Source organism: Genypterus blacodes, unplaced genomic scaffold (genome assembly GCF_046128005.1).
Source record: "Genypterus blacodes isolate CSIRO-AG114 ecotype Tasmania unplaced genomic scaffold, CSIRO-AGI_Gbla_v1 ptg000031l_1, whole genome shotgun sequence".
NCBI lineage: Eukaryota > Metazoa > Chordata > Actinopteri > Ophidiiformes > Ophidiidae > Genypterus > Genypterus blacodes.
In genome coordinates, this window is record NW_027466844.1 from 434,637 (window position 1) to 445,820 (window position 11,184).

At 44.2% G+C, this 11,184-nt stretch overlaps 1 protein-coding gene across 1 annotated transcript; it reads right to left on the reverse strand.

The window, feature by feature from the left end:
• Nucleotides 1-90: 90 nt before the first annotated feature.
• Nucleotides 91-11,063, reverse strand: rab32a (RAB32a, member RAS oncogene family). The gene is made up of 3 exons (XM_076145876.1): nt 10,635-11,063; nt 4,189-4,466; nt 91-1,110 (listed from the first exon to the last, which is right to left on the reverse strand). Exons 1-3 carry the CDS (start codon nt 10,846-10,848, stop codon nt 961-963), a joined length of 642 nt encoding a protein of 213 aa, XP_076001991.1. The 5' UTR covers nt 10,849-11,063; the 3' UTR covers nt 91-960.
• Between the last annotated feature and the right edge of the window lie 121 nt (nt 11,064-11,184).

Here is an 11,184-nt window from a genome sequence, read left to right on the forward strand (position 1 = left end):
ATATTCACTTGCACTGTTTATTAGCGACAGTATTGTGTGCTAATGCAAATATGACACGATGATGACATGACCATCAGAAGACAACACAAACATGTTAAAAATGTTTATTCTGTTTTCTCCTTGTAGATTTAAAGTATCTTCATATGTAAACTGTTATCTCAACTTCATCTTAAAAAGCGTATACTTATTATAATACCCAACAAAATCAATTTGTAGTAACTTTGTGTTTCACCAGCTCAAGAAAAGTTCTTTTGGCACATTATTATATTATTTTAGAGAAAAATAAATGGCATAAATTCTTGAAACCAATACCAAATATGAGAACTTTTTTGATAATACTTAACTGACATAATCTGATACCTAAAGAGCCTAAGATGCATGTTGAAGGGCATTAAAACCATCTATGTTAACTGCAGAAAATAATTATTATAATAAAGTGTCGTGTTTCATAGACAGAAGTTACATGAATAAACCCCAGTCAAGTTAACATACAGTTGTGATACACAGAGTGAGAAAGAAGACAAAAGTCACATATCAAGAGTATACAAGTGGTGTTCTAGCTCGTTTGTGTCACCATTATGCTTTACACCCCTAAGCTTGTGTGCTACAGTCCAGAGCTTCGGAGGCTGTCGGTTACAGAGTACAGAGGAGTCCTCAGTCATGGAATGTGAGCCGAGGAAAACTCAAAAATAACATTAAAAAGGAAATAACGTGGTAGCTGGGAGGCAGAAAAAACTGGGACGATAAATTGGTCTCCTATTCTATACAGTGTGAAAGTGGGATGTGCGGGTTGAACGAGATTCAGTGCAGACAAGAGAGGATCCAATAACAGTGGACAGGCCCAGAAACTCAGTACTTCTCACTGAGGCTGGGATAGAAGGCTGGTGGGGGCCACAGGCTGGGTGCATGGGCAGGACATTGCCAAAGGGAGGCGGGTGGATAATGTGGATGAATTGAGTGTTAGCAGCAGCCTGACTTGCTCTCTGCAGCAACAGTCTCCTGGCCCAGTTTGATCCGGTCTCCATTGCTCTCTTCGTACGGCAAACCTTTGTCGTTAGCCAAGATATTCTCTACCAGGAAACGCGCCGCATCGTCCACATTGATGTTGTCCTGTGCAAAGGTCAGAAAACAGTATATGTCAAGGTGGTATTTTACATTACTGAATACTACAAGAGTTTGTTGAAATGTCAGATTCATTTATATAGCACTTTCTGAGCAAGAGACAAAGCTGGGATGTTCATGACTAGGTACATAAGGAGATTACATTAATAATGCAGCTGAGTTTAGACACACAGGAGCAGAATTATTCAATATCTGCTTCAAATGCACTGAATCTCTTTCTATTACCCAGCCTGGCAAAGAAACAACAAGGAGACAGAGACATTTAGATAGTGGAGGCGCATTTAAAAAAGATTTCACTTTTGTCTTTCACCCCGTGGCTAAGTGAAGCCAAACACTGTCGTCCCTTTAGTCTGAGGAGGTGATGAATATTAATGACGGTTCTCCGGGCTCTACAGTAACAGAGATATTTACAAAGAGGCCCGGGCACCTTGAATGAGGGCAAACACAAAGTAAGTGTACATATGTTGAAGGAAGTTGTCGATTCAAAAAACTTCCAATGATCCAAGTCAAACATTAATAAGTGGCAATGACAGATTAATGGAAACATGTCTGCTAAATGATTATGTTTAATAATTACCAGGATGATGAGAGGATGTACGGTCTGTTATTTCCTCCCAAATCTATACTGCAATAACTCTTGGCCTTTGCAATTATGATCACTAGTGTCATGCTTCATTACTCAAGGGGGAAAGATGGTGAAAAGGTTTATGCCATCTCAACCAAAATGCGGATTCACATCACAGAACATTAATAGACTTTCCATATTTCGGGGACTCCTATCCGCCCCGATCACCATAACTCCAGCAACATACATCTCAATGTAACTTTGTTGTTTTGTCTGAAGTGAACGACAGCCTGTGTGCTTAACCCCCTTAAAACAGAACCATTTTGTTACTCCTTGACACATTGAACAATTACAGGTTGTTGCGGTTCAGTTTTAACACCAGTGTGACAGGCAGACAAAACAACAACACTTCATCGCATTCCAAGTGTGGAGAGCAGCCAGCGCACAAATCACACACCCACACAAGTACACATTTCACATGACACACCACGTGACAGCGCTCCAGAGCCTAAGGTTATTCAAAATGAGTTAATAACGTTAACCCGAGATGCCAAGACTCAATGGATTCCGTCACAATCAAGTATAAGGATGACTATGTTTAAAGACGGTAGTAAATGTGTGTGTGTGTGCTTGTGTGTGTGTGTGTGTGTGTTGTAGTTTCAGTTTCCTCAAAGGACAAACACTCCCTCCATTGATTGCAGAATTCAATGGAAATGACTTGAAACACCACGTTTTTGCATGGTGCTGCATCATGTTCCATTTCCCCGCAAGATTACCGCATAATTTACAAAGATGATCAAAAACGTGGGTGAGGAAGCAGAGTAACACGTTTCCCCAGGGAGCACAGTCACTGATTCTCCTGAAGCTCAGGTCACCCCATAGCAAAATCAATGATTTTGACTGCAAAAATATCACAAAATAATATCTGAAAATCCTGGGGGGACTGACAAAGAGGCTGAAAGAAACCGAGGGGCCTTTCATGCGAAGTGATAGAAGGCTGTGATGGATAGACAGAGGAGAGGGCTTTCCCTGAAGTCTCATAGTTACATTGTTGACTTCCTCTGCCTATCTTGTCAGCCACAAAGGCATCTTTCCTGGGAGGCAATTTATCCCTGAACAGGAGATGGCACATGCTGACAAACCTTATGTTGCCCTCGTGCTCACACACAGTTGCCTGCTGATGAGTGTGATAGTAATATAGAGGATTAGGAGTTCACGTCTCACAAAGGCAGAGGGCGTCTCATAACGGCAGCGTTTGCCATTTTGTCAAACTGTCCTTCTAGACAGATTCCACACACAAAACAACAAAAGGACAAATAAGTGATCAACACATATGGGGACTGGAGGAGTAACAGGACGGAAGACAGCAGACTTTAAATGAGATGAGCGAAATAAAATGACGCTGCTGCGGGATGTAGGACTGCTGCTTAATAAGAAACAAATTAGCTTTTACTCCAGCAACATACATCTCAATGTCACACTGTTTTTTACACAAATGACTGTTTTTTACACAAATAACTGTGTGTGTGGCCTAAAAGGCCACACACACAGTTATTCTGGCTGATTATACAAAATGCTAAACTGGGAATTATATGGAATGTTGCTGTGGTACATTAGTAAAGGCGTTTCCCCTAAAACACATCACATCAGATAACCACACACACACACACACACACACACACACACACACACACACACACACACACACACACACACACACACACACACACACACACACACACACACACACACACACACACACACACACACACACACACACAGTTTGACAGCTTGACCACCTTTGATGAGAAACATAACAGAACATTATCTTAAACATCCTTATCCCTAAATCCCCAACACCTCTGCGGTGCAACATCCCTCACTGTCAGCTGATACCATAATCACACAAGCTGTCCAAATCTGTTCCCACCAAAGGAAATTTGGTGGGAACAGAAATCTTGCAAGACAATACTCAATCCAAAACTACAATAGCCAATGTCCAGTGGATTGTTGCCATCAAACATGTCTGGTTTCCCTAACATACAAATTGATTTTTCATTTGTAAAGGCTGCAGTGAAATCCTCAGCGCTTACACTCTCTTTCTGAGGTGACATCTCCAGCTCGCCCAGTCCTGATGGGGCGAGACATCCAAAATAGAATGTCCTCAATTCTCCAGTCATTAGGACAGAAGCAGCCACTCAGAGCGGCGTAATGGGAAACAGAAGTCCAGCGGAATATTCATGTAGACTTCTATTTCCATTTCAAAAGCTCTAATCAACACCAATCTGTCACATTCACGCATAAAAACTTGATTTGAACCCATGCGTCATCACGTTTGAACCGTGTCAAGTGACCTTTAAAGATACACACCTCATGATGCAAGATGTATTATTGCAGCTACTCATCACGAGTCTCAACATTAGCAATTCCATGACATAATACCCTGGTCTGAATTGTAGTGGAATAATGAATTTGATTCGTAAACAGTGCAAGTCTCTTACCTTCGCTGAGGTTTCAAACCAGCCCACGAAGCCAGTCTCTTTGCAGAAAGTGTCCATTAGGGCCGTGTTGTTGGAATTCTCGTTCTTCTGGTCACATTTATTGGCGAGCAACACCGAGGGGATGGGGTTTCCATTAGCCAGCTTCACCTTGCTGTCCAGGTCGTGCTTCCACTTGGATACCGCCTCAAACGTGGAGCCCCTTGTCACGTCAAACACCACAAACGCCCCCACCGCTTCTTTGTAGTACACCCGTGTCATGTTCCCGAACCGCTCCTGACCTGAGGGGTGGGAAGAGAATTGTGGTATAATATAGGTTGTTGATGCCGATGCCTTAATGTGTAATTTGCAATTTTTGAGCTCATGCCATCAAGATGTGATGAATATGTCACAAGTGGAAGTGATTTGACAACTGTAAATGTTTCTGTCGTATCTCAGTGGAAGCCAATCTATTTCGCTCCTCTGATATGGCCGAAATGCAGGAGAAGGATGTCGTTCTCACTGACCTACTTTCCCCTACTTGCCATGGGCCTAATATACACAGAGAAGTAATCTGCCATGGTAATAAACCCACTCTCTGTAGTCCAGCTCCACCAAAGGGACTTGGCAGTGAGATATGTAGCATCACTATCAATCTGAGGAAGACTTGAATATATCGATTCCTCTGATAAACAAAGTTTATGTTAGGTGAAACAATCAACTGGCTATTTAAAATGAATACAGGCAATTGTTTATACCATCTGTGTTGTTTTGTATATCCGCCAATTCATATTTCTGAGGGAATCTCCATTGGGTAATTTGCACCTTTGAATTGAAACCTGAAAGAGGAACTTAGGCTCTTTGTGTGAGAAATAAAAATCCCAGGGGCGGCTGTGGAGCATACCTCAACGTCTGCTCGGATCAGCTCACCTTTGCATACGTGTGGGCCGAGACGTTACAGTGCCTCGGCGGAGAGGGAAGTGAATCTATGATCATCGGTTCAATAGGCAAATGGATTGTGTGGTCATACTCAGGCTGGGGGTTACACCTTGTCTGTTCAAAAGAATTCTGTCCTCACATCGTCAAGCTTTGCTGACCCACCTAATCGAAATGGCAGTTTGAACGAGTTTGACCCTCCCCTTTTCCTTTCTTTGCTCCATCCAAATTCCAGACTAAATTCCAGATCATGTTGTCAGCCTCTGTGGCACAGACACTTTTAGGTGCATATGCAAGAGAGGAGAAATTTATAGATAGGCCGCTGTGGAAAGAAGACTTCATTATTAACACGCCTGGGGCCCGCAGTTAGTTTGCTGTCAATGTTTAAGACAGCAAATCTTTAAGAGAGCTAACTTGTACAGACACCCTTAAAACTGAATTTTGATGACCATCGAGTTGTTATATTAGTGTCACACAACCTCTTGCACGTGTCCTAAAATGTTCCACATTTTTATTACAAGCTCTTTCATGTGATACTGCGCAGCCAAGAAGTATGATCATAGCATCAAAGGTCAATCAGTGAATATGACTCACAGTATGTCCTTCTACACAACTCATGCCAACAAGCCCTTAACCAGCCAGATCTGTCAGTTTGGGAGTATAAGCAGTATCCAAACCTGTATATTGGTTTTTGCTGTTGGGGATCGTGCCTTTAAAAGCAGCGTCTCGTTCTCTGCAGATTCCATCTCTGCAATTACATCAGGCAGCCAATGACATGAGGCAGCCATTGATAGATTCCGCACATATTTTTTGCTACACTGCTCCAATTTAGGAAAGCCTACAGGGCAAGTGTAATTGAACATGGGCCAGTTAATGCTCTCCAGTAGAGCCGAGTTACGTAAAATGAACCAAGAAAAGCTTTGAGGAACTGTGAGCACAATTTCTCTTAGCATACTTTTCCCTTCGCTTTAGGTACTTACCCAACCACGAACGGTGCTGGAGTGGCGTGGCACAGTGCGGGTGTGAGCTAGAGAGTGAATACACTGCGGGGCCTACAGGCCTGACGGTAATTGCTCATAATTGAGAGTCTAATTTTAGCCTATATAACCCCAGGTGAATTCACCAGAGACACGACACAGTGGGATAAGGAGCCGATAGACTGAAATAAGGCTTTCATTTCCAGGCTTCGCGGAACTCATTCATCTAACATTAGAGAGGAGGAAGTGAGAGAATACATCGGGAAAATAAAGAAGTGCGCTTCACGTTTCCAAGGCCGCTCTTTTGTATCTGAATGTCTCACCCAAACACCATTTTCAGGGCAGATTCTTCAGTGGCCAGTATTGATGACAGACAAAAGCCACCGAGAGAAAATAATCTTTTGAGTGAGAGGAACTTAGACCGCCAATTTGCGTATGAACACGGTGACAAGGACAAGTGAGAGGACCCATTATCCCTTACTGACAACATCTGTGCTGAGGAGGAATAATGCAGGTGGGGGGGAAAACTGCTGAAATACCCGATTCATCCACGATCACCTTGGAAAAAGGACCTTATAGAAAAATGAAATTTTTGAAAAGTTCTATTCTGCTACAACAGAATGTAGGCGGTATGATGCTCAAACTTGCAGTTTATTAAAAAACTGGATTAGAACTGAGAAAGGAGACACCAATGAATGCCGTGACTAGGAAGATTGTGGACATATGTCATTCGTTTGCAGCACGTCATTGTCTACATTCCGCGTCTCACTTGACTTCGTGCCTCATCCGATCCTTTTAACTGGGTCAATTATAGCGGAGCCGGGCGTCACTCCTCCCGGGAGAAAACTGTCTGCATGGTAAGGACTCATTTAGTGATTAAATCAATCAATATCACTGATAAGATTGCAGTTGCATACACATACATGCGCACACTCTTGATTGACAGAGGGAGATATCGGGTTATTGAGCTAATGATGGGATACTAACATCATGGCCCCTTCTTACACCTTGCAAGTGCGATCCTAATATCCAGATAGACATTCTGGCCTTGTGTCAGGAATGTGTCCCTGCTGCTCTTGCACCTGGTTACTTATGGCAAAGATCCAATCACAACATAATAAAGACCATAATCATATGTGGTCTTGCAGGTTGGATGGCGTTCTAATCAGAAATGCGTTCCGTGAGCATTTGCACCTTCCATTAACATTTCATCTCATCTTAACAACATAATTGGACTACGAAAACATGTGTTGACAAATAACTGCTCATTATTATGTCACTGCATTTACTAAAATACCTCACACCCATTCAGGTGTACCGTGTTAGGTTTACATTAGCTTTTCTGTTGCCTCCATTTGTGAGCTGCTTGTGTCTATTGCAATTTAGAGGTTAGGATATTGATGTTAGAATAAGATTTCGGTCTCTAAAACAAAGGAAAACTAAATAAAACTACAGTATTTTAAGCAAGATTATGTCATTTGGTGGCAATTTACTCAGAATAAAACACAAACATGGGAATGAGCAGCAGGAACGATGCAGTACTGCACGCAACTGAGCAAACTGTGGGAATCTACCTACAAACCTGAAGGAGCTATGAGAGACAGTGAGGAGGAGTCTTGTCGCATTCCAACAACTACAATTAGGCTCCGAACACGTGAGATTTTTACAGACAACGCTAAAGAACCTAAACTACTCGAAAAGAAAGACACGGTTTAGCTGCAGGGGCAATATCATCTCTTTGTTTATTGTGTGGGAGAGACGGAGAGAAAGCAAAGTCTCATCATTATCCATAGCCCTAGCAACCCTACTTTCCTCTATGCTTGTACATATTGCTATTCTGTGGGTGGGTTGCCATAGAAACTGTCCAAGCCAGACATGGCAGTAGCAACAGCAGCAGTCTCCGTCTGTTGTTAGGAGGCAACTGGCTGTGAAAGTTCGCCACACGCCCTTCCAACGACACTACAAAAACAAGGAAAGAACACTGCAACGCGGTGGTACAGCCATTAATGTAGAGACTGCAGCACGACGCTGGACAATCGTTAAAGGAGGAAGCGTGAGCAACACATGACTGGCACGTTCAAATTCCACTGTGCAGCATGTGAGACATGACTTACTACAGCTTACTACAGAGCGTAGCACTGAACAGAGTCTCAATTGAAGGGAAAATCCCCACGTGTAGCAAGGAATTATGCTCGTTTCCCCCTCACCTTGAACCGAGATGCTATTGGTGGCCGCTCAGCACAAAGCCTTGGCACAAGGTGCAAGCTTATTTACTTTGTGCCATGGTGGTAATCATCCTGTCCACTCGCTTAGATCAAACCAGTAGGAGAGCAGCAATTCTGGGCGCAAAGGGGTGGGCAAGTCACAAGCCTCACACTGACTTCCATGGCGCGCCCATCTTCTGCTCGGGGCTCTGATTACTATCATTCCACCCAGACTGTAATCATTATCAAGGCTTGTAAACGACGACGTAACGCAGACGTCGCTCTCCTCGGTTGCCAAGATGATAATTCCTCCTCCTTTTCTGAGCGACTGAATGGTTTAATGGCCGTCTTAATAACTTGGCAAATATACCCCCAGCGTTCACTCTTCCGCGCCCACGTGTCGTTACTTATTTTATCCTGAGAGAGTCCTCAGGCGGGGCCTTGGTGTAGGTGGGAATAATGAGCTCTCCTATCTTTAACATCCAACCTCAAAACTTTTACTTACTTTTCTTTTTTCCGCTACGGATGAATAGATATTGATGTTTTGAAAAACACTGATATCTGCCAACGCGCGCTCTGCTCTGTCAGTCAAAGTGTGTGTGTGTGTGTGTTAGTGTTGTATTTACCCTCACAGATCCTCTGACAGAGTGCCATCTTGCTGTGACAGGCAGACGGCCTTCCCTGGCACTCAGTCAGAGATGCCCCGGCACACCAAGCTCGTGCCGCCGGGGTAGGGTGGGGGGGGCAAGAGTGACGGCGGCAGTGGCAGCGGATTTATCCCACATTTCCTCCACCCAAAACCCCCACCCCCTCCACCCTCACCCGCTGCCAATCACTCCATTGTGTTTGTGTCAAAACCCGCCCCCACCCCCGACTGAGCTTCCCCTTTCTATCCACGCTGGAAGCATTGATGAACAAATATAACAACACAGCAGTCTTGTATGCAGCTGTCCACAATTCTGCGATCGCGTATGAGGTTTGTTTGACTGAGGCAGAGCACAGACGACGGGTGTATTCAAAAGTATAAATAGAATATATGGGGAGGAGAAACAATAAAGAATTATAGTTGAATGAAAGCATAGACAAACATGGTGCATGAACTAAAAATACAGGTAAGGACCCATAAACTGTACAGCAAAAGTCACATAATTAAGGATCCCTGGAGTCTTGTAGGTTGGATCTAAACACACATGACCCACAGCTGATACTGTGAATACTGTTTGAGAATATTTTACATCTAAACTCTGGTATTCAGCTGACCCGTGGTTGTCATAGCGCCTGGATCCCACGTGAGGGCTTAGTGGTAATGCTATGTTAAGTAGAAACACTTATCTTTATGTAAATGGTCACTTTTCGTCACACTCACTTATGTGACACCGGTTCAGAGAATGATTAACTGTTTTTACTGACTAGGCCTGCTCACATGCCAGGTCATCCTTAAGGGAACACGTTATCAAAAGCCTCCCTGCTTTGAACACACTCCAGATCCGACACGACTAAGATTAAAGAGGCTAATCGGACATGACAGAAGCGCCACACACCCCATTTTTATCCCACTCTCCCACACTGACCCAAACACGCACACACCTCACCAGATAAACACGTAGCACAATTCTCCTCCAAACGCCGTTCAAGCGTGACATTTTCACAGATGAGTGTGTGTGTGTGCATGGTAATGATAAACAAATCTGAGTTTGACTAGGCTGCATGTGGAAAACTTTATTTACACTGGACTGGTTTCACTTTTGCTTGCTCAAGCTGTTGGAATGCAGGCGGGTGTGTGTGCGTGTGTGTATGTGTGTGTGCCAAGTTTTATGAATACCATTCAGGAACCAGTCATGTTACTGTTCTGAATGTGATAATAAAGTGTATTAAGTGTGTAAGGGCCAGCGGGGGTCACCCATCAGTAGGCTGGTGTGTGTGTGTGCGTGTGTGTGTGTGTGTGCGTGTGTGTGTGTGTGTGTGTGGGGGGGGGGGGGGGGGGGGGGGGGGGGGGGTCACACAGCCACAGTCCATAATAACAGCGTGACCTACATTCCTCTGACAATTACTAACAGTGAAGACACAATGAACAGACATGATCAACCAGTCTTTTCTGCTGGAAATTCCCATCATGCATACTTAAAGCAGCTGTCTGCATAAAAGTGTGCGTTCATAGCCGCCTTCCAGCGAAGGTGGAATGTGGTTTTTGTCTAAGTTTCCCTCCAAAGAAGTGAAACTCCAGTGCAAAAACAAACTTCCCCTTTTTTCTCACACGAGATGAAGCGACGGTGACACCGCGCAACGTCAGATCTCCACGCAATTAAAAAACAAACAAAAAGCGTGTGATGAAGCCGGTGAACGCCCTGCTTACCTGCGATGTCCCACAGCTGTAACCTCACCAGTGTCTTGCTGTCCCAGTTGATGACTTTAAGAGCAAAATCTACCCCGATCGTCGCCCTGTAGTGCTGGGAGAAGAGCTGGTGCACGTAGCGCTTGATGATGCTGGTTTTCCCGACGCCCAGTTCCCCGATCACCAGAACTTTGAATAAGTATTCCTTACACTCAGACACCGAGCCTCCTGCCATGCTGGGGTTGCGACACGTTCAACAAAGTTTGTAGTAGAGGGGCTCGGATACTTCTGCTTTCTGGCTCATAAAGGCTTCCTGTCAGGAGCTGGACTCGGGCTGTGCAAGATGCAACACAAATCACGTTTAACTGTCTGTTTCTGTCTCTCCCCCTTCTAACTTTCCTTAACCTCCTCCTCCTCTTCCTCCTCCAGCCTCAACAACCACCTGATAAGTCATAGGACCCGGAAATGTCAGGGACAACATATTATAGAGCCCCAGTCCCTCCTCCTCCTCCTCCTCCTCCTCCTTCTCCTGTTGCTGTAGTTACTGTGTGAGTTTATGTGTCCTCTGTTA

Bases quoted from the DNA above. Each gene is read 5' to 3' on its own strand.
- rab32a (XM_076145876.1), bottom strand. From the start codon at position 10,848: ATGGCAGGAGGCTCGGTGTCTGAGTGTAAGGAATACTTATTCAAAGTT. The intron at 4,467-10,634 runs GTAAGCAGGGCG...CCCACCCCTCAG, and splicing joins ACAGCTGTGGGACATCGCAG to GTCAGGAGCGGTTCGGGAAC. The intron at 1,111-4,188 runs GTAAGAGACTTG...ACCTTTGCACAG, and splicing joins GGTTTGAAACCTCAGCGAAG to GACAACATCAATGTGGACGA.